The sequence below is a fragment of the Epinephelus lanceolatus genome, chromosome 24 (assembly GCF_041903045.1).
Source record: "Epinephelus lanceolatus isolate andai-2023 chromosome 24, ASM4190304v1, whole genome shotgun sequence".
Taxonomy (NCBI): domain Eukaryota; kingdom Metazoa; phylum Chordata; class Actinopteri; order Perciformes; family Serranidae; genus Epinephelus; species Epinephelus lanceolatus.
In genome coordinates this window covers 18496834-18523438 of record NC_135757.1, presented here as the reverse complement: position 1 = coordinate 18523438, position 26605 = coordinate 18496834, and the positions used below count along the sequence as shown (strand labels likewise).

The 26605-nt window shown below is 40.9% G+C and overlaps 1 protein-coding gene across 6 annotated transcripts in view; it reads right to left on the bottom strand.

The window, feature by feature from the left end:
• Nucleotides 1–26605, bottom strand: part of spega (striated muscle enriched protein kinase a) — a 77811-nt gene that overhangs the window by 26832 nt on the left and 24374 nt on the right. For 3 of the 6 annotated variants that reach the window (XM_078165954.1, XM_033616225.2, XM_078165955.1), the window contains 12 exons: nt 22361–22459; nt 16880–17030; nt 14823–15713; nt 14191–14624; nt 12157–12303; nt 9080–9262; nt 6835–6998; nt 2235–2323; nt 1900–2075; nt 1625–1811; nt 1251–1324; nt 80–238 (listed from right to left, as the gene is read on the bottom strand). In XM_078165954.1, coding sequence (XP_078022080.1) covers nt 80–238; nt 1251–1324; nt 1625–1811; nt 1900–2075; nt 2235–2323; nt 6835–6998; nt 9080–9262; nt 12157–12303; nt 14191–14624; nt 14823–15713; nt 16880–17030; nt 22361–22459 — 2754 coding nt within the window. Of the gene's footprint in view, nt 1–79; nt 239–1250; nt 1325–1624; nt 1812–1899; nt 2076–2234; nt 2324–6834; nt 6999–9079; nt 9263–12156; nt 12304–14190; nt 14625–14822; nt 15714–16879; nt 17031–22360; nt 22460–23443; nt 23612–24376; nt 24420–26605 lie in introns of all 6 variants that reach the window. The other 3 variants (XM_033616228.2, XM_033616227.2, XM_078165956.1) reach the window with 3 other exon arrangements.

Sequence of the window (26605 nt, the reverse complement as noted above, 5' to 3'; positions counted from 1 at the left end):
ATTTCCTCTGAAAAGTTCATAGCTGTTATCTGGAAAATCACATACATTAAATGTCAAACACATCACTGGAGATTCTTACCAAAGTGTGTCCATGTGACTCGAGGAGCAGGTGATCCGCTCACCTTACAGTCAAACCGGGCAGTGCGACCTTCGATGACTTCCAGGATGTCCAGCTTACGGGTGAATAGAGGCTCCTTGGACGGGGTGACCTTCAGGGTGGCACTCGAAGTCAACTCCTCTGTAAATTCAACAACACATTCCTTAGTAACAAGTTTTTCTGAGACTTTTATGAGCATCACTGAAGCGTCATTTAGTTATTTTAAATTTTAATCACTCCTTTTTCTTTCATCCTAAGTTTCAATTACATATGTTGTGTTTAAAATCAAGTAAAGTTGGAATAAAAATCTGTAAAAACATTGATTACATTTTAATTTTAAACAGAAGAGAACGTTCTATGACACAGGACCTTACAAAACAAAAAATAAACAAATAAATATAATAAATAAATATAAAATAAATAAATTGTTAGGTTTATATATAAAAATGAAAGAAAGAAAAAGAAATAAAGAAAAAGATTTAAAAAATTACATAAACAAATTATGAAAAAAAAATATAAAAACAATTAAATGTTTATATATGAAAATAAATAATAAATAAATTTAAAATAGATAAATAAATTATAAAAATAAATAAAAACCCTAAAGTATTTATTAAATATGTATTCATGGAAATAAACAAATAATTAAATTAAAATAAATAAAGAACAAAGAAACAAAAAATAAACAAATTAAATATATATCAAACTAAAATGTGTAAATATATAATATCTAAAAAGAAAAAAGAAAACAAACAAACAGAAAAAGAAACAAACAAACAAACGATCAAACAAAAAATAGACATTTACAAAACAGGATCAAGATTGCAAAATTTTAAATGGTATGAAAGGCAGAAATTGATGCAGCCTATATCCATAGATTTGTTTTGAACAAAGAAAATTCAGTTTAATTCACTCATTCATGGTTGTGTTATTGATTCCAGATCTGTGCCAAAACAATGATTTCATCGCTGGCCCCTGGCCTAACTTTCATTGAAATCTGTTGACATATTTGACAGTTATTTATTGACTAAAAGACAAACCGACAAACAGAAACAGACACAACCATAACTTCCTTGGCAGATATATGAACGGATATGAATATGTATTTTCCAACTTGTCTTAAACAACAGGAAAAACAGTGTTTGTAGTTCACCTTTGGCAGTGCTCAGCTTGCAAGTGTATGTTCCACTATCATCCTCGTGTACTGAATTTAGCAGCAGACGGCACCTGTAAGATAAAAACAGCCTTTTCAAAAACCCAGCAAAACAAAAACAAACCCCAAAATAAGTCATCATGTAAAAAACTGATGGATGATCAGATTAAATCACTGTTTCACTGACAGTAAAGGACATTAGAACAATGGAGTTTTGTACTAAAATACTTCAGCAACCAATGTTTTACCTGTCTGGATCCATCTTTACACAATTCCAAACCTCCTTAAAAACATTTATTTACACTGGTTAATAATTAAACAAAATTAATAAAATAAAGATGAAAAGAGACATTTTACAGCACACATGAACCCACCTCTTGCCATCAAAGTGCATTTTGCAGTTGAGCAGCGCTGGCTGGACCAGCTTCCCATTGGATAGCCAGTCCACATCGACGTCCGGAGGTCCTGTAATGTAACACTCGAACATGGCCAACTCTCCAGCCCTCACCGCCACACCTTTAACTTCCCTGGTGATTTTCAGTGCTGTCTGTGCTGCAGATGCTGATAAAAAGAACAAAAACAACAAAGAAATATCAAAACATATTCATAACATGATTGAACTAGACAGATTTAATTTCTTATTACTCACCTTTGACGTCCACTCTGCACTCCGCTTGCTTGATCCCGTGCTTGTTGATGATCTTGCAGACGTAAAGCCCCGCATCTGACCTCTGAGCTGAGCTGATTCTCATTTCACTGGTGCTGTCATCTGTCTCCCGCACAGTGAAACGCCCCGCTGTCTTTACCGTGACTCTGTCCTTCAACCTGGGTCAGTATAAAGTGGCTGTCACAGTCGTTTACACTCAGGTGTTTAATAGAGGGCCGTGTGTGTTTGACAGGCCTTGGTGACCTTGGTTGAGATAATAGCTTCAGATGTCTACGAAGACTTTGTCTGTAATAAAGCTTTCAGGAAAGATGTCTTACCAGTAAACCATAGGTTTGGGCTGCCCTTCGACCTTCACTGAGATGACGACATCTTGACCCTCAGTTACCCCCTGGTCACCTGGTGCCACCTTTTAAAGAATCACAACAAGGCTTTTAACAGGGTGTCTACAGTTATCAGACACCTATATTTGGACAAATCAGATTTTTCTTATTCAGACATTGCAATGAAGTATAAACTGAGCATAGCATTAGTTAGTTCAGGCAGGACATGATGTCATGCTAAGTTCACATCCCAGCTACATCAGCTGATCTCAGACAGCCCGATCAACTGATGGAGCAGCTGATTGATGGAAGGGAGTCAGCTGATAGATCACTTGATTCCTTACTATGTAACCAACTGACTAATCTAATTCAGAGCCCTATTTAAACTGCTCTGGCCTGCCTACTGTTGCTGCTTCCTTTGCAAGCTGCTTTGCAACCCGCCTCCACCCCAGCTCTTCCTTTTCATGTTGTGTCTGACTTATCAGTGTCATATCTGTTTGTCACTGATGCTGTTCTGTTCCCAGGGGCTATTTGCTGCTGCTCTCCCTGCCTTAGGCTTTCCATGTAGGTGCATGGAAGGGCAGGGAGGTTTGCTCTCTCTCTGCCACAGGCTTTCCTTGTCTGCACATGGAAGGGCCTCCGCCTGAGGCATTCCACATAGGCGCGTGGAAGAGGCTTTCTGCGTAGGCCGAGGAAAGGCAGAGAGGCCCCAGAACAGAGCCATACTGCGGAAGTTTTTATTATCTGTAACCCACACAAGACAGTCTACAAATGTGTACCATAATCCACAAATAAATGAAGTCCAATAAAAACTTCCATGCCATAGCGCCACATATAATACCGTAAATGGAAATTAAGTTTTCTTTGACTAAAGTGTTTCTGACTGAAGTACTATATATGTAGTACTGTGCAGAGGTAGGTTTTTTGTTGGAATATGGCTATTAGAGCAAGTTTGATTAACCTACATTTAACTGGTAATTGCAAGTATAGTGTAAAAAGAGAGACAAGACAAAAAGTATTAGGTTCAGTAGTATATATAAAGATTTGTAGAGTCAGAAATCTGTCTGCGACTATTTTGATAATCTGTAAATCATTAGAGTCTGTTTTCAAGCAGATATGACAAACACATACTGGTAGCAGCTTTTGAAATGTGAATAGATTTAGCTTTTTTCTGTGAACTATAATAGAAAATTGAGTGTCTTTGGGTTTTGGACTATTGTTTGGACAGAATAAGCAGATTTAAAAGGTCATTTTAAGCTATGGAAAATTGTTTTTTTGGGGAAAAAAAAAATTAATACAATTTTTTGACATTTTTCTAACAAAACTAACTTTTTAATCATGAAAATAATCTGAAGATTGACCAATAATGAAAATAAATACTAAAATGAGTAACATGAGTAACTGTTAGCTGTAGCCCTAATTTAAAGATAAAAACAATTTCAAACACGTATATATGTACATACATATGTATATATACATATGTGTGTATATATATATATATATATATATATACAGTACAGGCCAAAAGTTTGGACACACCTTCTCATTCAATGCGTTTTCTTTATTTTCATGACTATTTACATTGTAGATTCTCACTGAAGGCATCAAAACTATGAATGAACACATGTGGAGTTATGTACTTAACAAAAAAAGGTGAAATAACTGAAAACATGTTCTATATTCTAGTTTCTTCAAAATAGCCACCCTTTGCTCTGATTACTGCTTTGCACACTCTTGGCATTCTCTCGATGTCATGAAAATAGTCATGAAAATAAAGAAAACGCATTGAATGAGAAGGTGTGTCCAAACTTTTGGCCTGTACTGTATATATATGTATATGTACATATGTGTGTATATATATATATATATATATATATATATATATACAGTACAGGCCAAAAGTTTGGACACACCTTCTCATTCAATGCGTTTTCTTTATTTTCATGACTATTTACATTGTAGATTCTCACTGAAGGCATCAAAACTATGAATGAACACATGTGGAGTTATGTACTTAACAAAAAAAGGTGAAATAACTGAAAACATGTTTTATATTCTAGTTTCTTCAAAATAGCCACCCTGTGCTCTGATTACTGCTTTGCACACTCTTGGCATTCTCTTGATGAGCTTCAAGAGGTAGTCACCTGAAATGGTTTTCCAACAGTCTTGAAGGAGTTCCCAGAGGTGTTTAGCACTTGTTGGCCCCTTTGCCTTCACTCTGCGGTCCAGCTCACCCCAAACCATCTCGATTGGGTTCAGGTCCGGTGACTGTGGAGGCCAGGTCATCTGCCGCAGCACTCCATCACTCTCCTTCTTGGTCAAATAGCCCTTACACAGCCTGGAGGTGTGTTTGGGGTCATTGTCCTGTTGAAAAATAAATGATCGTCCAACTAAACGCAAACCGGATGGGATGGCATGTCGCTGCAGGATGCTGTGGTAGCCATGCTGGTTCAGTGTGCCTTCAATTTTGAATAAATCCCCAACAGTGTCACCAGCAAAACACCCCCACACCATCACACCTCCTCCTCCATGCTTCACAGTGGGAACCAGGCATGTGGAATCCATCCGTTCACCTTTTCTGCGTCTCACAAAGACACAGCGGTTGGAACCAAAGATCTCAAATTTGGACTCATCAGACCAAAGCACAGATTTCCACTGGTCTAATGTCCATTCCTTGTGTTTCTTGGCCCAAACAAATCTCTTCTGCTTGTTGCCTCTCCTTAGCAGTGGTTTCCTAGCAGCTATTTGACCATGAAGGCCTGATTGGCGCAGTCTCCTCTTAACAGTTGTTCTAGAGATGGGTCTGCTGCTAGAACTCTGTGTGGCATTCATCTGGTCTCTGATCTGAGCTGCTGTTAACTTGCCATTTCTGAGGCTGGTGACTCGGATGAACTTATCCTCAGAAGCAGAGGTGACTCTTGGTCTTCCTTTCCTGGGTCGGTCCTCATGTGTGCCAGTTTCGTTGTAGCGCTTGATGGTTTTTGCAACTCCACTTGGGGACACATTTAAAGTTTTTGCAATTTTCCGGACTGACTGACCTTCATTTCTTAAAGTAATGATGGCCACTCGTTTTTCTTTAGTTAGCTGATTGGTTCTTGCCATAATATGAATTTTAACAGTTGTCCAATAGGGCTGTCGGCTGTGTATTAACCTGACTTCTGCACAGCACAACTGATGGTCCCAACCCCATTGATAAAGCAAGAAATTCCACTAATTAACCCTGATAAGGCACACCTGTGAAGTGGAAACCATTTCAGGTGACTACCTCTTGAAGCTCATCGAGAGAATGCCAAGAGTGTGCAAAGCAGTAATCAGAGCAAAGGGTGGCTATTTTGAAGAAACTAGAATATAAAACATGTTTTCAGTTATTTCACCTTTTTTTGTTAAGTACATAACTCCACATGTGTTCATTCATAGTTTTGATGCCTTCAGTGAGAATCTACAATGTAAATAGTCATGAAAATAAAGAAAACGCATTGAATGAGAAGGTGTGTCCAAACTTTTGGGCTGTACTGTATATATACATATATACACACACAAATAAACAAGTTACAACAAAAAAACTTGCAGTCAGTCAATCAAACTGGATGCAAAACTGTCCTTCATGTCACATCATATCATGACAGTGCCCAAAACGGCTTCATTTATCAACCTCCTCCTGTTCTAACAACAGCGTGATGAAAGCGTCATGGTACATATCCACAGGATCTGTCTTTTCCATGCTTCCCATTCAGTGTCTATGCAAGCAGCTGTGCAATGCATTCTGGTAGCACCCCAATGCTTTTCAAGAGACTGTGTGTCTGCTCCTCTTTTGCATAAAGTTGAATCTAGGCTACTTAATGCAAATCAGGGCCATCCAGCGTGACACGTCGCCTCTGGAAACCCACGAAAAACCACTTGTTGTAGATCTTCAATGAAGACTATTCAGGAACTGCATGGCTTCTTTCCCAGCTCAGATGATTTCAAAAACACAATTCGGTGAGCTAGTTTTGTAATATAGGAGACAATTTCCAAACGGGGCGCCATGTTAGTACGGCTTAGAATCCCTGAGCCCACAAGTCGAGTGGCAAGTGCAGGAACCAGCGTGCCCCATTGCCTCTGTGGACATGTATCATTACAAATGCCCACTGTACAAATAGCAAAGGAGTTCATCCCAAGTCAACATCTAGCCTGTAGGTTACTATTTTGAGTTGTAATTGAAAAAAAAATGCATGATTTTTGGGGGATGTGTGTATCCAGACTTGAAAAAAAAAAATCCAGATTTTGCTTCTGAGACTCACCAATCTGATATTAGGGTTGCATGATATGCAAAAAAAAACATATTGTGATTATTATAGCAGATATTGGGAATGGTAATTTTTGCTTTTCATTTTCACTGGAAAAAAAGATGATGATTTTTACTGGGGTCTGTACCAAACAAGTATGTTCCCTGATGTCTGGAATATGATTTGTAGGCTGGGGCGTCTCTGCAGCACCACAATGCTTCATTTATAAAACTATGTTGTGACACATTTTACCCTCCTGCTCCGGCAATTTAATTACTGCACTTGGCCATGTGGCGATTTCCATAATATTTTGATAAATTGTGCCAGCCTACCTGAAATGAGGGTGGTTCTTTGAAGTGGACTCTTTTACTCGGAGCAGGTGACTCCCTGAGCTCCATCGCCTCCTCCTGAGGGCTCAAATACTCCTCGTCTGGCTGGGTCGGACTGCTGACTTCCAAGGCCCCGGGTGGTTCCCCATATTGCATGTGGGTTGGCTCTGAGAGAAAAGGAGAGTGGTACTGGATGTAAGCATAATCGACTTTCAAGCAGACATCAGCTTCATCTAATTCACTTTTACTTGGGTTCATGGAAAAGTCAACTCTGATTTGCACGCTTCTTAATTTCTGTAATTAAGTGCAAATCTCTTTGAAATATGATTAACATGGCACCAGGGTGGCTTGGATAGGAACAATCTGTCAGGCCTCTGATGTTTACAGTCTTTGCTTGCTTTTCTGGAGATGACCATCTTTGCCAGGATGAGCAGTTGGCAACATAGAGCAGTGAGTTAAGAGATGAGTGGGCCATGTGCACCCACATGTATACACACACAGGCACACACACAGAGCGCGGGGACCTCTCTGAAGTGACCGTAACTGAACAGATAATGAATTAATCCCTTAATCCCTGACCCAATCATTCGCTTATTCCCATGGAGTTCCAGAGCAGACGCTGTGTCTCAACTCCTGGCAGCGTCTGCTAAAGTCAAAATTAATTCACCGCTGGATAGAGAAATATAAAACACTGCCACCCTACAGTACCTCTCTTTAGACTCCTCTGTCTTTCTCTTTCTGCCCTGTCGCTTTCCTTTTCTCCCTGCTTCTTGCTTTCTCTGTAAAACTCAGACATCTGGCATAAGCAGATAACACTGTCAAATGAATAATATCCATCCGTGGAACAGAATTAAGACATGTCCTCTTTTGAGGAGAAAACAACGGCAGAGTGGATAGATAAAAGCGCATGAGTACTGCTATTAAACCAACTCAACAGTCTAAAAAGAAAGGGAACTGGGTCATCTGCTGAGGAATTGTTGGCATGCTGGCATTAAAAAGCAAAAATAACAAAATAACCTACCTAGAGTCACATCTCTGAGCGGCGTCTGTGCACCAGGGGATCAGTCCCAGGAGTATTTACACAGACCTGCCAACTCTTGCACAACTGCTGCACAGTCCGAGCCTGCTAACCTTCCTTTTCGGTCTCATCCTCTCACTGTTATGTCCATAGAGTATAACACTCCTGATGTCCTGAAGCTCACACATCTAGTAAGTCTAAAAAGTAAATGTGCATTAACATTTTTAGTGTGTTTTTGTTTTACTGAACTCCGCAGAGGATGATAATATTGTGAAATGTAACAGCTAGGAACTCTTTTGATGTTTTATGCAGAAATGACAAGAGCACAGTGTTAATCTCCTTCACCACTTGACACCCTTTGTAGACTACAAGTCATTCTCTCCCTCTAATTTCGCTTGCCCTGCCAAAAATCTGCTGTTAGCCGCTAAAATGACTCACATAATCTCCCAACTCCAAGCCCTGTAGCGTGAAATCTAGAGAGATGCAGCAGTAATCTTGCACAGGGACATAAAGCAGACTGCAATTACCCGAGAGAACAAGAGGGCGGCTAAAAATACTCCTGCAAGTTAGACTCCGCTGGCCTAATATGGCAACACAGGCCGCGTGCTGCTAGTGAGACAGTACCAGAGTGTACGCTCACATTTGTTGACAAAACCGGGGAAGTGCAGGTTGCATTTACATGAGCTGAATTAACACTCTGGGAGCGGTACAAGCTTTTCACAGACACCGTGCAATATAAACACACATCCACCGCAGGCACATTTATAACAGAAACCTTTTCCAAAAGGAATATTTATTTTGTTTACTCCTGATTCTGAATGCCATGGCTGCCTTTAAGACTCAGGGGACCTTTATGTGATGGGGCAGGTCTGCGTTTTGAATCCGCACAGAGGGGGGAAGCTCAGTGCCTTTAAGAATTAATGGGTTGCCATGGCAACTATCGCTGCGAGGAGCCCCGGTCGGGATGCTGAGCTCCAGCAGGCCTTTGTAGTCATTAAGACAGAATGTCAGGCGGAGGAGGGCTGGCAGTGGATTAAAGCGAGTTTTGTGTGTGTGTGAGTCAACTTGTTCATGTATTTCAAGGAGAGCAATGTTTCCATGTGCCTCGACGACGACTGTCTTCATTTCAATTTCTGGTACATGCTTGTAAATGTGTCACTGTAGCACCAAATCTAACAGCAAATCCCTTCGCCTGTTAGGATATCGTTCCATCTCTTGGCCTTGTCTCACCTGATTGGATATGGAGCGTGGCGCTGCAGGATGCTCTACCCACTGTGTTGACAGCTGTGACGCAGTAAGACCCTGCGTTGTTCGGCCTCATCTGCTTTATCACCAGACTGTGCTTCTCACCCTGAGCCTTAACCACATGGAAGGCATCGCTCCGGATCTCCACATTATTCTTCCTCCATGTCACTGAGGAGGCAGAGGGAAGCACATTTACACAGATGACAAACATAATAAAACCTCCCACAGAAAAACAGGCACAGCACACTCCATCGTACCAAGACCAGGAATGAATAAAGCTCACTGGTTTTGGTTCATACAGATTTTAACTTAAAAAAAGACAGAGATTTTTCTAAAAAATATCAATTTTAAACAGATTTTTATCTCCTCACACAAAAGTAGTTGTCTTTTCTGCTGCAGGAGGATACTAATCACTGCATTTGTTCAGTAAACACAGTGCTGTAGACTGAATCACTTTGATTTCAGTTGCAGAGATGTAAAATCTGCAAACTTGTTTATATCTCTTGACATTTTTAGCCATATTTGTGACATTTAAAGATAGAACACATATTTTAGCCACCTACAAAATAAAAAAAAAAAATCACCTTAAGTGTATTTAAATTTTTTCCTGCCTTATCCTATACACTAACTGACTGATGCAGCAGTAGACCCGTGTTCTGCTAATCAAATTACTATTAAATTACTATCGAGATAACAGCCTCAGTTCCCTGTCAGAACGGGCCGTCTGACAGCAAAGTAAAGCTGTGAAAATATTCTAAATATTGCGTACACTTGACCATATGTATATGTAAGGCAGCTACCTGTTTAAACCAGTGGGAGGTGCTGTTGTGCTGTATATTTTGCACCAAATGCGGCAGTTCACAGCATTTGTCCCTGGAAGGACATCATAGTTTTGGAATCTGCTCTGTTTAGGACGCCATGTTTTTAGTATTGTAACAGTAAAGACACAGCAGACAATATTAGTGCTAAAACCACACATTTTGTTAATTTGTTCACTGTCGCTGTTCATTAACATATCAGGCTACAGTCCATGAGTTTGACTATAAATATGTTTTTTTTTACTCTTTGAAGATGTTATTAAGGTGAGGCTATGAGTGTGGCTAGCCAGTAGACAATGATGCTGTGTTAGCCTAGCGGGATGGAGCATTAGCTTTCTGCTAACTGTTAAGCTTATTTGAGAATATGAATGTTTTATGTTGGTGATTTATTCCTTTGAGAGAGTTGTATTTAGTTGGCCTTGACAGTTATGTTTATTTTCATTTAATGTACTATTTTTAATGTAAATTATTGCTTGAGTTGAGATTTACTTATTAAAACAATGTGAAATAAAATGCAGTCAAGGTCGCATCCACAATCCCAAATCCTGTGTCTGGTGCCTCCTTCTCACTGCATAACACTCCACCACAACTATCAAAAAACAAATAACATTTTTTTAAAAATCACAAGGTAGGGTCAAGTGAAGGTGCAGAGGGAGTCTGGCGAAAGGCATGCAGAGGTAGGGGTTATATATATGTTTTTTAAGTAAGATGGTTTTTAGGTGTCAAAAAGCTAACCAACTGAGACGTGCTCAGCACCATTTCATTTTACACTGGGGGGGGTTTCTACCCACAAGTTATTGTAAACAACTATTCATTTATGTTGTTTTTATTGTTTTAAATAGAACGATACCCTTCTATACATGTATGATGAACCACCTCTAAGAGTATTTTTGATTTTTGACTTGCTGAATATTTTCTATATTTTTGTACTAGAAATTCTGTTCCCACTTTTATACTACTGCCATGGTTTGTTTAACTATAAAACTAAAAACAATAAAAGAGAGAAAAGTTGCAAACAACACTGTGATTACATATGTGAAAATAATAATTAAAAAATGCAAAACAGTGGATTATCACAAAAAACTACTCATAAAACTATAAAACATTTCTCAGCTAATTAGCTTTTGTCAGCTACAATCATTATTGCTGCAATATCTTAAAAAACTTACTGTCACCTAGGACTTTGTAATATTGACTGTTTAAACTTATTTTTCACAATTTTTATTTCTAATTTTCAAAATAAAGAAATAAAAAATATACAAAAAAGCATAAATATAGCAAATACATACAAAAATGTGGAAGCCAAGAACGCCATGATCCCCAGGTTATGCCATTATCTCGGGGTCATGACTTAATTATTGTGTATCTCAAGTTAACAAAGCGAGAAAACAAATGGCCACTTTCTTTAGATAAGATAATCATCAGGAAAAAATGGCTTTTGTTGCCTGTGAAGTTGCAGCCAGGCTAGTCTTTACCTTAAAGGACAAGAATTGATCTGAATGTTATGTCTAATTAATGTCTAAATAAAATAATTTGCGAGAGTGAATTACATTACTTCAATAAATTACATCAATAAATAAAATTGATTAATTGATTGACATGTAAAGTCAATGTAAAGACACGATTAGGGGCAAATTCCCGCCGGACGGCGCAATGGATGTGACACGAATGACGCAAATTAAGCAGCCATTCATTAAGCAAGTAGTGCAATTTCTTTTTTCAATTTTATTCGCGAGTGGAAAAATCTGAACTTCAGTGACCAATGTGCGCCGCGATAGGTAATCATCATCGAGATGATCCGGGGACGTGTGATGGTGTGGACGTACCGGCAAAAGTCTATACACTGATTCCATGTGCGTATGATGTGAGTTATTCAGGCATATGAAGCGAGTCAACGCAAAATATTGTAGCGTTCAAACTTGCGCAAGTAACATGACATGAAAATTCGAGTTTGGTGTGAACACAACATAACAGAGAGACAACTTCTGCCTGCTTTATTGATTAAAGTGCAGTCTGATGTATTGATCAATGAGGGGTACGCCTTGATGTGACACTGTCAGCTTAAATCAGTTGCTACATTTGTCAAGACACCATCTATGCATGCTGGCATGGCACTCCTGATCTCTGATAAACAACATATGTAGTAAGGGGAAATGAGCATGGCCATTCTCAGCTTCCGTACAAGGAAACAAGATAGAGGTAAAAAACAAATCAACACTTTGTTCAGCATGTTCTCAGTTGTACCTGTAGGGGACGGGCTCCCAGTGACAATACATTTCAGCGTGACCTCCGAGCCGCTGCATCTGGTGGTGTCCACAAGAGGCCTCTCAAACCTCGGGCCCTCAGCTGACTCTTCATCAGCGGACAAGTAGGAGTCATCGGACGAGCCCCCTGAAAACAACAGGTCAGTTTTAACTGCCTGTGTCCTGTTAACTGCTTTCATAAATGGGTCAGGCCCCAAAATTAGTATAATGGGCTACTTTCTTTTTTTGGGTCCCCATGTGAAATGAGTTCTATCAATGAGTCTGAGCCCTGCGGCAAGTCTGTGTATTGGATTCATTTTCCATAGTGGACAATATAATAGATGCCTGTACTACTTTTTTTGTTAAGTTTTAGATCCATATCTACATTTTTATGCGTTTGAAGTGATCACTCTGTAGTGGCTGTTTTAGTGCTATTGTGTTTATATGTTCCATCTCCTTCCAACCTCTCCAGGTAATGAATATCATTAATACACTGCCCCGGGCAATCTGAAACGATTGCATTAAAGTCAATGGAGCACAGCCATGTTGTTGTCAGACCCTGGTCTGAGCTGGCCCGATGCAACACTATGATTGGCCAGTCTGCATCAGGGGGCAGGGCTCAGAGAAGGGCCAATTCTTGAGTGATGGCCCAAAACATGTTTTGTGAGGTCAGTGACCTTGACCTTTGACCTTCGACCACAAAATTCTAATCAGCTCATTCTTAAAGTGGACGTTAATGCCAAAGTTAAAGAAATTCCCTCAAGGCATTCTTGAGATATTGCATTTATGAGAATGACACGGACAAGATCACTGTAGCCTTGACCCTTGATACCAAAATCTTTATCCTCAAGTCCAAGTGAATGTTTGTACCAAATTTGAAGAAATTCACTCAAGCTATTCTTGAGATATCGCATTCATGAGAATGAGACTGACAAGGTCAAAGTGACCTTGACCTTTGCCTACCAAAGTCTAATCAGTTTATTGTTAAGTCGAACTGGATTTTGTACCAAATTTGAAGAAATTCCATAATGGTGTTCTTGAGATATTGTCTTTGCAAGAATGGACAGATGGACAGACTGACAGACAGACAGACAGACCCAAAAACATGTCGCCTTCAGCCATGGCGAGCGCCGACGCAGATGCATGAGAATATCATCTTAGAGGACTTTAGGGGCTTGTATTATTGCCTTTGTACATACACAAGTACAAACACAGCCCAAAAATCCAAACTTACAACTGTAAAATGGAGGTCACTATTTGCTTACTTGTTAATTAAATTATACAGTGCTGAAGTCTTTATCCCTAAACCTAATCAATATTTTCCACATTCGATTAAATTCATCTTCTTTCACTCTTAGAAAATAATTAATTTTTTCTCATCACAAATATTCAAGTTTTGTGTTTAATTTATATAATCTTAAATTGGACAGACCTAAATAATGTATGTGTATTAGGTATTTAGCAACAACAACAACAACACAAAAAGTTTATCCTATTCTGTAATTAGTTATTCATCCCATAGCCTCTTAAATTAATCCTGCAGGAGGTTGAGAACCACTCACTTAAGCTAATAGAGCCAAAGTACCGCTTTACATACAGTACTTAAAGGAAGTTGGTTCATAAGCTGGGTTTACCAAATCCAGAAAAAGATGGACATACTTTCTGCAAAGAAGATTTCTGAAGGGATATTTTGAATATGGCACTCCGACTTCAGTCCAATCCAGGCTGGCCATGCAAGCAGTGATCACTGTTGTGTGAAATTGCCAGAGAGACCTGATCAAGTCAAACATAGCCCAAAATATTCTCTATCACCCCTAAAATCAAAAAGCTAAACCCAAAAGACAAAAGACTTTGATTTTGTTTTGAGAGACTGGGTTTTTTTCATTGACGTTGGTTCAGTCCAAGTATTTTCAGAGCCAGCAGCTTGAGGCCAGTAAGGGAGCAGATATGCATTGGCATTCAGCTGTTGTTTGTTTTGGCCTAATTTACATTTTACCAAGACCTTTATCTCCAGTCATCATTAAATATGTCCTACCTTCCTCTGGAGAGCTGGGTTGAACAGAGCAGCCTTTCTTGCTCTTGCGAACTTTCCCCCCTCTCCTTCTGCTTCTCTCGTTGCTCCTGTCTGCAGCACATTCTGTCTCCATGGGTTCATCCTCCACCAGGATGGTGGGAATGTTCACTTTCAAAGCTGGAGAAGTCTGCCCGGCCTCCGCCTTCCTCCTCTTCTGGAGAGGGCTGATGGAAGGAGTGGGTGATGGGGTGAGCCGGGGGGGCTTGGGTGGGTACTGGGACCCCGGTTCCCTCACAGTTATTGGAGATACTCTCTTCCCATTTGGGCTTGGTGATCTACTGTCCATCTTTATCTCCCTTTTTGAATATGTCCCCAGATCTCTGATGGGAGATGATTTTTCAGACGTGGCAATAAGTGAGTCTTTTTCAGCTGCTGGAGAGCTTTGTAGGGTTTCCCTGTGTGCAAAGACAAGAAAACTGTTATGCAATAGTGACAAGCATGGAATAAATATTACATTTCAAGTTGTGCAAAATGAATTTGAATTTATGTGCCCAGATTTGTTGACAGATCTTACAATGAAAAATACACAAGACAGCCATATTTATGATTTAAAAAGCACACAAATTCATCAGTAAAGAAAATCTTCTCCAAACCTGGCGAGGCTTGTCCTTGTGGCTGTTGGCAATGGTTGCCCTGGTAACTGGTGAACTGGTGCCGTCTCCATGGTAACAGAGATTTTCCCTGTGCTTCCTCGTGATGAGCTATCCACTGGTTTCCCCTGCGAATCTGGCTGTGTCATCTTACTCCTTTCAGGGTTGTTACTTTGATTCACCAGACCTTTGCCATGGGCCTGTAGAGAAATCTGCAGTCTGCCGTCCCCGTCTCTCTGTGCAACTTTTCTGTCCTCTAGGGCTCGCTCCCTTGCCTCCAACTTTTTAACCACTTGGGGAGGAATGGGCTCTAATTTCCCCGTGGTCAGCCTCTCTTTCTGCGATAGCTGCTCAGTGGAATACGCCTTCTTCAAGCTTGGTTTCCCCACAAGTTTCTTGATCCTCTGGAGCTCTTCTGCAAACTTGCTCTGGTAGCTCTGGACCTTCTGGGAGTAGCTCGTCTTGTCCTCTAAAGAAGAAGCCCGTTGCTTGAACGCTGCTCGCTTCTGGGCTGCGCCCTGCAGGATGTGCTCCTCGTCTTTGCTTGGGCACCCTGTCTTTTTTCCGCTGTCGTCTGAGTCACAGGAAGCTGCTTGTCCCAATCTAGATCCTGATACGGATCCTACTCCTCCTGGCGGATCCACACTGGCCCTTCGCTCCTCAAAAGCAAGGACTTTGTCGAAGATTTTGGGCCCTGCACGAGCTAGCTTGGGTGTCATGACAACGCTGTTAACACCTGACGCCTGGTCTGTCTTAGAGGATTGGGGATCTGAGGGTTTGGTGTTATCCGGGTCTTGGTCTGGGGTGGTGTTTTTGTGTGTGCTGGGAGGTGGCTGGGGAGAAGACAGGGGGACAGGGGAGGAGAGCCCCTGTGATTCGTCAGCAGTTTGAGTCCTAGAGGGGTGAGGATTGAGGGGAAATGGAGGTGTGAAATTAGAGCTCTAGTGCAGCTGCTGTAGACGTTGGAAGAGTAATAAAGGATCAGATGAACGTCCATTTGTGTCATTTTGTCTTTGAGTTCCTTGTGTTTTGTCTGTGCTTTTTGTCTCATTTTCAGAGAGCAACACATCAGACAGTGTAAAATGAAATGGCAGAGAAAGGAGTAGAAGTAAAATTGCCCACATGTAAGATTTCACACATTCTTAAGAACTTAATCTAGCTGTGGTGAAGTGGAAGACACCCTAAAACAGTAATAACTGGGTATTGTAGGCATGTTGTAGCAACAAAATTGCAGCTTTACAACTTGAACTCTTACAAAATGCCAGAAAGAATCCCCCCGCTTCAACTTTAAATACAAAAACATGCCTAAAAAGAACCTGTGAATCACATGATTATAAATTTGTGAGAACATTCATGCTTATATTAGCTCGGATCAAAGCCAGCAACCCATGCATGCCACAGCAAACTTATAAAGATATGGTGTTAATCCAAAAGTGAGGGGCTGCTCTAGAAAACATGCAGTGGCTAAAAAGAGTAATCACAGTTTTCAGAAGTGCTGAATAATACATATTAGCAGACTGTACCATTGTGAGCTCTCTAATGGCTATAAGAAATATTAACAATGATATTTCGTAAGTCCTGTAATCATTGTTAGATTGAAACCAAACCACACTCACAGCAAGAAAAACACTGAGTCGAAGGAAAGTGTGACATCAAAATAAAAATGGGAGGTAACAACACTGCATGAAAAAAGTAGAGTAAATTAAATGAATAACTTTTGTGACTTATTACAGATGGAATACAATTTTTGCGAGTTGGGTCTATGTAGGATGTATCGTCTTGTCTTTAGAGTCTTTGCAATTTGGGGTTTGTGGCCAGTCTTTTTTTTGTTTTTTAGTTGAATCCTAAAACAAAATGCCATGTGCTATAACGGCATCGAAAATGTCCTCCCTCTGTAGAGGCTGAACATGCTCCCATAGTAGTCGCTGCCTACAGAAACACTTTCCTCTGACCCCTGAACAGGCCGGGCCAGGTTAGCGTGAGAAGCCCGGATCAGCGGTTCCACACCCAGGTGACGGACAGGGGGGGCCCCCTCGGTGGGAGCCCCACCGACGGCTTGCCTGGCAGGGTTTGTGGGGTCCACATGGGGTCCTGGAGGGCGGGAGCCCAGAGCGCGGAGCTCTCGCTCCACTACAGGGTCATAGGCACCAGGGAGGGTGGCCCTGCAATCTGAAGCGTCCGGGTTATAGTCCATCATCCCACCTCCCTCACCTAGAGAGAAAAGAGAAAGAGAAAAGACCAAAAATATGTTAGACTGTCCGTAATATGACCTATCTTATCTTTTATCATTTTCTCCATAGACCACATTTATAAAAGAGAGGTCTGTAAAACTGTTGACAGGACACCTCAAACTGCAGAAGGTTAATTTGGACTCTCTCTATTATAAAGTTTTGATCCATGGAGGTTTCAATTTGTAAAACTTTCCTTGAGCTGAGAAAAGCAATATAAAAACCTGTGATGTCATCATAATGTAAAGTCTATGAGCTGAGCAGGTACTCATGGGTGGAGCCAAGGGGAGGAACACTGACATCCGCAGTGGGCCAAAACCTCAGAAGTAAACCTGGAAGCTAGAAACTTTTTTGCTGTATGCGCCAGGTGAGCAATTCTGTTAGACTGAAATGGGCGCCATCTTGGGGTCCTGTATGTAGTTACTGGCTCTATCCAAATGTCCACCCTATGACTGAGCCCTTGCGGACTTCTGTTGTACGTAGTGTGACATTTTTATTGTCACCATGTAAAGTCTGCAAGGACAGACACTGCAAGCAGCTGATAGACAGCCTTCGAGACTGTTTTACTAGTTGCCGTGGAAACGTTCAACTATTGCTGCTGTCACATTCATAAATATGTCACATAAGTTGATGAACAGTGCCTACTCGTCTGTCCTCAAACAGAAATAATGTAACAGGGTCAATACAGCAGTAATATGTGTGGCAAAGTCAAATGTTTGTACCCCACTTATAAAGGGGTTGCCTCTCCCCTTTCTCCTGTTGTACTCCATGGGAGAGTTAAGCAACATTGCTCTCATAGTAATTTCTGTGTTTTAGCGCTGTTAGGCTATGTTTATAAGTTCATTTAATGCTTACATATTCCTGTGTCACTTAATTTGTGCAGTGGCTCGAGTTATATAGTCGTAATTAACGGAGGATTTTGTTTTTACCTCTTGCTGTCAGAGTTGTTGTAGATATCCACAGTCTGGGCCTCTTTAAATCAACACAGCGCAGACAACACTAGAGTCCATCGGTTACTCTAAATAGTGCATTGTTGGGGACTAAATTAAGCTGTGGATTAATACACATTTGGTGGTCTAGTGAGTAATTACAGCACCCGGGTGGTGTATGTGGGATTGACTCAAAATAAACTACAGTGCCTTTGTTTGTAATTAAGGAACATGTCACGAGGTGCAGCAGTGTGGCTACACAGGCAGTGCTTGGATAGTGGGATCAATTCGTGGTTGGTTTAGAATATCACCAGACTCATCCCGACAAAGATGAACCTCATCAGCTTGAAAACCAGGCAGAGAAAACAGTGTTTCAATAGTGTTAACTGAAAGGTCAGTTTTTTAATTAACTGTGGATTAAACTTATTAGTCCATTTTGGTTTAATGCCGAACCTTTTGTGAACTGACTATTATTGGAACACCCTTACTCTCTGGCACTTCAATTTCCAGACTTTCTTCTTTTCTCCTTTTAAAAATATTAAATTTCTAAGCATAAAATGTATTAGAAAGCATGGATAATCACGGGTTATATTTTCTTTTAATTGCTGTAGTATGCATGTTATACCTTGCATATGCAAACTAAAAAAGCATGTAAAAAGATTAATTCATTAACTGAGAGATTCAGCAATACAAAGAGCAAGAATCCTGAGCTGGTAGAAAATGATACTGACGTCAAAGAGAACGCAGGAATATCATTAAGCATAAAAAAGGGTAAGACGGATAAAGAGCCTATTGATTGCCTGAGAACAGGAAATGAAACAGAACGGGCGAGGGCTACGTTGTGGAGCGTGCACCACTTAAAAAAACCCTCCCCCATCGCAAATCAGGTAATGACTGACATTTTAGTGATGAGCAACGGAGACAGGAATGCTTTGGCAGCGAAAAGAAAGAGCAGTCAGCATCTTACGTTAACGACGGAAACCTTGAAACAGCGATGGCGTCGGGGATATAAAACGACCGAGTCCTGCTGCAATCACAAATGATACTGAGTCAGCCCCACAATCAGAAAATAAACTATATCAGTTCCTCTTAAAGGGAAATAAGAAAGAGGGGGCACTGAGGGAAAACACACTTCAAGGCCTTGAGCTTGAAAATTGTGTTTTCATTTCTCTGCGAGGTGTTGCAGAAGCTTTCATTTTCACTTGAAGGCACATCGGGCTTTAAGTGCCGTGTTTTGACACTAATGGAGATCTCACAAAAGTCTTGTCTCATACATGCTCGCTGGATCTAAACAATGTCCGCCTGGAGTGACACAAAACTGAATCTTCCTCAGAAATGCATCACTTAGAAAGGAAACGCATCCTGCTCTTGTTTAACAAGCAAGCATTGGAGTTTTTGTATGCAGCTGAGGCAACTAGAATCTGTTCCTTGAAGAGAACAAATGATGTATCACCTCATCCGTCCCTCATTTGATATTCTCTTTCTATTTTTTTATTTTTTTTGTTGCTTGTCTCTGGAGGGACGTGATGAGGGCGTAGTCAGCCCGCCAACACAAAAGCTTAGAAAGTGCAAACACTGTGTACAAGCGAGGGAAGAATATAAAATGCCTCTCTGGTAGAGGAGAAGGGTGTCAATATTTTGGATCTATATTCAGACATCCTGTTGCGTGGTTAGGAACGGGTGCTGAGGGCATGCAGGTTCTGTGACGACAGCCTACCAGCACCACTTTAGCAAATGAGTTAATACTCTTTCAGGCATTCATTTGACATGTCAATGCTGACAGGAAAAGACTCATTAGGTTATAATTGGGTAATACGTGCCACTTAAGGAAATCACTTTTACATTCGCATTTTAGACATTTGCATTAAGAGCTCATGACTGAGTGAATCAACTTTTCTTTGCCCCCTTAAATATGACATGCAGTCTGTGGACTTAATCAGATTTGGCCTCAGCCGAAGAAGAAATATTAAACAGTAGTAGTCTTATTAGAGTAAATGGGTTGGTGGGACACATACAAACAATACCAGACACATTATTTGCCTCTGTTGGCAGAAAACTCAAAATGTCAGCAGCAGTGAACTTTGACCTACAAATCTGCTGGAGTCAGCTCAAACTCACATTGACATGAAAGTCTTTCATGATTTAGGAGCAACATGGACTTCAAAAGGAATGAATGAAAGTCTGTGCTTGTGTAACAAATCTAAGCAGCAAGCTCTGGGACTGAAAAATGAAGCCAACGCCAAAGTGCCAAAATCAAGTCATAATTCCCATAGACGCTTATGTTAAAATGACCAACTTCCCAGCAGAAATAAACACAAACTGAAGTGAATTTTTATATGACTCAGAAGTTTAAATGATATTAGGGCTTAAAATGATGCCTAATTAAGGGCGGGGCCAATCTGAGTGACAGATGGGCTCTATCACATAACCCCATATTCACAGAGTATTGGCGTAGCTGTGGTTGTTGCTATTTCCGTTTACAAAAGTCAACTGTAACATTTTGGTTACAGCTGACTTTTAGCCTAAAACGTTTTGTTGGGCATTTGGTTGTACTTAAGACCCTTAAAGGCACTGGCTCCCGACCTGGGGGTCCTGACCCTCACAAGTGGTCGCCAAAGTTTCACAGAGGGTCGTGAGGCCTTCTTGGTTTAAATGGGTGAAGAAATTATTATTACTATTATTTCTAGTTGGCCTAAATCTCAGCATTTCATTCATTTCTGTAAAAAAAAATTCATTCATTCATTCATTCATTCATTCATCTTCTAAATGCTTCATCCTCTTGAGGGTTGCGGGGGGGGCTGGAGAACATGCACACTCCGCACAGAAGGGCTCCCACACCCGGGATCGAACCGGCAACCCTCTTGCTGTCTGAGGCGACAGTGCTAACCACCACACCATGAAATGAAATGAAATTAAATTGTTACATTTAATTTTTAATTTATTGTTTTAGATTCATTCATTCATTTTCCGTGATGGCTTATCCCGTTGGGGGTTGTGAGGGGGCTGCAGTCTATCCCAGCTGACACTGGGCAAGAGGCAGGGTACACCCTGGACAGGTCACCAGACTATCACAGGGCTGACACATAGAGACAGACAACCATTCACACTCACATTCACACCTACGGACAATTTAGAGTCACCAGTTAACCTGCATGTCTTTGGACTGTGGGAGGAAGCCGGAATACCTGGTGAAAACATGAAAATTCTGCACAAAATAAAAATGGGGAAAGGTTGGGAACCAGGGATGGTTGATGGGATGTTCAGTTTTTCCAGCAAGTACATTTTGTTCTAATAGTTTGAATCCTGTTTTGCGCTAACAAAAATTATCTTTAGCACTACAGTTAATCACAGGTATGAATGAACCATCCTAACGAAGCTAGACGCTAGCAGCTAGCATTAAGGTTAACTCCACCCAGATGTCCAAATGCGGTCACTTCTGGATCCAAATAACCAAGATGGCGACGGCCAAAACCAGAGTCCACAAACAAATGGGTGACATCACTGGTTACATCCATTATTTTAGAGTCTATGGACCAAATCCTGTGACTGCAGGTATAGAAATACATATGAATTACATCACACAAAATAAAAAACTACAGGGCTGCAATTACCAACTGTTTTTATCATTGATTATCTGCTGATCATTTTCTTAATTAGTTGTATTGTCAATATAATATCACAATATGACAATAACAAAAAAAGCCTATCACATTTTCCCAAGTCAGACTCAACAAAGATGCAAAAAACTCAGCTTACACTGATAAAAAACAGAAAAGTGGCAAAGCCTCAAACTGGAGAAGCTGGGAGGGGAAAAAACCTAATGCTCTACATGTATATTCTAACAGAACTAAATTGGCAAAGTACACAAAACAGTAAAATAATTGATGCCATTAGCTTCAACCTCGTTCATCTATCAGAAACAGTCCCAGTTTTCTAGGCTGTATGCTCCCTGCGGAGCCATGCAGTGAGACCCAGACCTGAGACAGGTTCCCCGCTGAAACTAGGGCAGTGTGTCACACTGTTGCATCACACCATGAGGGATTCAAGCATTCTGCCATATCGGATTTTATCCAACGCACGTCTTGGGCCAAGCTGATAATAAGCCTCCATTAAATCTATCAATCTGCATTGAATCATAATTTTGTAGAAGTGTGTTTCTGGCAGCGATGTTGATGCCACAGTAAATCATATTGACTACCACCTCATAAATAAGGCTTAAAGAGCTACTGAATATGTGCAGGCTGCACTCTGGACTCTTTACTTTTTACTGGATCATCTTTTGTGAGTGTTGCCTGTTTGTAACTATATAAATATCAATTTTATAAAGACAAAAATGGCTGAAATGTTTGAAGAGCAAATGTAGGCAAGATTTTACTGTAGATACCTGAAGGTCCTCTCCGTCCAGCCTTGTCTTGGTGCCTCCCGGGCCCTTCTTTGGTTTCCATCTGAGGTTCTGTGGTCTCATCCTCTGTGGTCTCAGAGTCTGAAATGAAGAGCAGTAAAACACAGAGATGAGTTAAGATGGAGAAAGGGGGTGGAAATTCAGGAAAGAGAAATTGAGGTGGAGGAGAAAAAGAAGCTGAAAACAACAACAGAGTCCCAGTGAAAATGACATTTCAGATTTGCTTAGCGGCACAGAGTTTGATGGGTCCTTGGAAAAAGCCGCGGAGGGCCCCCAGAGTGAAATGAAATGGGCTGAAGCTCGAGCGTGACATGAAGCCAGCTGCGGCTTATAAAAATACACGGCTGATACAAGGAGGGGAGGGGGATGTATAGATCCTCTCTCCTTGGGTCTGGAACCGTTTGACTTGGGTTACAAAACAGCAGGGTGAGCTTAGTTTCCTATGTTAGACTTTGTTCCTTTTATTTTTATTTGATTTGACCCATGTCACCTGCTAGAATCATTACTTAACCCTTTCTAAAATTCAGTACCTCTTAGCGAAACAGACAAGCAATTAAATAAGGCTTGAGAAAATCCAAATGAAGCCAGAAAAGCAGGTATTAAAAATGATCTTTATCCCTTTGGAAACAATTTTCACATCATTACCATTTTACAACAAAATTATGAGATGATTACTGGGTAAACTTTTCAAAGGGTCAGTGATATTTCTGTGCAGCCGTGATGAAAATGTCAAACATTTATAGAATGATAAAAAAAAAGGGAGATACAGTCAAAGAAACTGGAAGTCAAATCACAAAAATGTGCAGGGACAACATCCATTTTTATTTAGATCTTGATTTAATAAGGAACATTAAAAAGCAGATACAGACACAAATATGGGTGCAGACAAAGCAGACTAAGAGAGATAGATAAAACAGATATAACAGGGTCACAACAAACTGCCTGAAACCACATCTTTGCAGCTGAGATCACATTACATCAGCGGGGTGAACAGATGAAGTCAAGGAGGGACGGATGGAGAGGGAAAAAAACATCAGAAGATGAATCAAGACAAGGCAGGTTTACCATAGCTTTGCTTTCGGCAGGAGCGGAAAACTTCACTTCCATAGTGGCAGCAAGAGAGGGCAGACGGGAGAGCACCGTTACTATGGAAACCAGCATCTCTCTCACCCACACGACCAATCCTCTTCGTACCCATTAGAGTCTAAAATCACCAGCCAAACTGCTGGGTGGCTGACAGATATGTTTACTGGTTAGAGAGCTTGTGAAGGAGGAGGACGACAACCACAAAATAGGTTGCACCTCATTGCGCCTCCCAACAAGTCAGATCCTGATTAGATAATTCCAGAAGGTCTGCCTAATGATAAGAAAGCCAGTGTAACATGAACAATCACCATTAACTCATTACATTGCTAGCAGCATGTGTGTCTTTTCCTGGGTGTGGGTTATGTAGATCCACCCATCTGTGTCAAATGAAGTTAAATAGCTTGCACACCAGGAGAGGGAAATCAACTCAGCAATGTAATTATGAGGGAATATATTTCACAGCGTATGGCTTGTATTATAATGTAAATATGATTTGGAGTGGAGTACGTGCGAGCCTCTGGTTTGGCTTGGATCGTGGACCGCACAAATATTGCCAAATATTATACCATAAACCATTGAGGCCACACATTATTCACTCAAGGATTTTATGCAGGGAATCAACAGCGTGATTACAAAAATATTGCTTTGTGGGGGTGGATGTACAATAATAAAACCCACTCTTCTTGTAAGCAGTCAAGCAGTAAAAAAATATAAATACACTATATCAATATAGATGTTCTATTACAGCAACTTTCATATATAAAAGAGTTATTAGAGGAATAAATCAAAGTGAAACACATGCTGTTGGAGGCTAAAACAAACAGAAAAAGAGGCCTGAGAAAATCATAAGGCTACTAACAGAAAAGGATAGACTACAATAGAATTGGTGTAAAGCTTATACTGACAACACACCATGGGTAAATCTGCCAAATGTCCGTGTGGAATGCCCAGTTCTCTGAAACAAGATACAAGGTACAATGCATTATTCAACAGCAAACACAGCCAAAAATTCTGTTATACACAAAACACTGGAGTGCAAACTGCAAGGGTCCCTTTTACCCAAAAGTACTGTTGTTGTCACATCCTTAACTTTAAGTAGCGGAGAGTGTAAAGACTTTCAACAAGCTGGATTTGTCACCATTTAGAAATCACCGTTGTGTGTGAAGAAATGTTATCCAAAAGGAAGAACAATAAAATGTGATAAGAAGCTATTTGTTTTGACTTAAAAAAGTTTCTGTCCATGCTGCCTTAAGAATTTAAAGCAGCTGTGCGGAACTTTTTACCATTAATAAAACTGCCCCTAGTTCGTATCACTCCCCCTTGAAGATCCGCATATTTATTTGAACCCAACAGCGACAAAAAAAGCCTTTCTCTATATGGCTATTTAGCGTAGCCTCACTTGGGTCGGACACACAGCGGAAGTCAGCAAACCAGAATACGGCACCCGAGGCGGAAGTGATTCTGCTCGCCCGCAGCGGCCCGCAGCGATTAAACCACAGAAGAAGGAGCCGTGTTTAGTGTTCTTCGAGTAAGCAGTACGCAACGGGCATTGCTGAACACATAACACCTAACAGTTTTACCAGAGATGTATCTATGAGGACTTGGTTGTACTTTTGATGTCATGGCGGATAACGAAGGAGCATCATGTAAAATTATCTGTGACTGTGACCATGAACACAAATATGCAGCAGGCAGTTGTCCTCAGTTTATAAGAAATTCAGAGCTACACCAGAACATTTATGAACAGGTCTTACTTTACTACTAATTTGTGTGTAACGTTAGCATGTTAGCATGTTTCCACTAATTACTTGGACTGACCTAACGTTAGTAGTGTCAGCTTTGCAAGCAAAGGCTGCAGGTAACAGCTTTGCTGTGTTAGGATTATGTTATGTCTTCACTGTGTATCTTCACATAAAACAATACTCCAACCATTTGGGAGTTATGCCCTTTCTCTATCATTTTCATACTGAGACAACATGATCGATATCTTTTTTGTGTCTGTACGTCCAGTGGCTGGGTCTCAGTGGTTAGCATTGCGCTTATAGGGGGTCAGTACGTCCTGCGCTGTGATCAGCAGAAGGATACACCGGTGAGCAGGCACAGACGTAGCTTGTAAACAAAACTCAGCTGTTTATTTAGCCTAGCAATATCTCCGGATTTTAGTAGCTGCAATGGACGACTTTGAACGCGATTTTGAAGAGTTTCTTGTAGCGGACACATGTCCAGAGCCATACCTGTACACAGATGAGGAACTCCATGTGTTGCATGCTGAGCAGGTGAGAAGAAAGGCTGAATCCTCCGCTCCCTCAGTGCTACCATCGTTGGGGAGATATATCATCAGGAGGAAAACCGCCGCAGAGAGCGCATCACAAGGAATGAAAACTTTGCAGCAATCACTAATCCTGGCGTGATTTAAACTTTTTTTCATGTTCCTAAGATGAACTGGAAAAACGCCCCAGGCCTGCAGGAGCTGATGGACAGCTTTCAGTCGGGTGAGTAATATCGTCCGTGTCGTCTCTTTGTTTGCTTTTACCGAGTGACCTAGCGTACCTGTCCCAGAGCCAGCTGCAGCTGTTGCTCACCGGTGTATCCCTCCGCACAAGATGTACTGACCCCCTACAAGTGCCATGCTAACCGCTGTCTCAATATGAAAATGACAGAGAAAGGGCATAACTCCCAAATCGTCAGAGTTTTCTTTTCACATAATAATGCGGACTCAGCAGATGACTTGTTAACTGTTTATTCCTCCTTACACCTAACGTACACGGCTGCTTCTCATTGTTTCCAGTAGCACAACAACGGTTACTACATTACCCAGAATAACTTGAGGCTCACATTACTACGGTAGCTTTAGTAGCTCAAAATACACAACAGATTTCATTAGATCAGAACAGAAACACGACAGGAGAATTTACTGAGTAATTTTGCTGTTTCCACTAATTACTTGGACTGACCTGATGTTAGTTAATCCTCTCGCTCTCCAAAACAAATGCATGCGGTAATTGCCGGCTGCAGTCGGAATTTTATGACACCAGGCTGTGGGTGTCATACCGCTCCGACCAAAGGGGCGCTATAATCAACGAAAACGAAAAGTTCCGCACAGCTGCTTTAAGTCCACTGAATTTAAGAAGATAAGTTGAA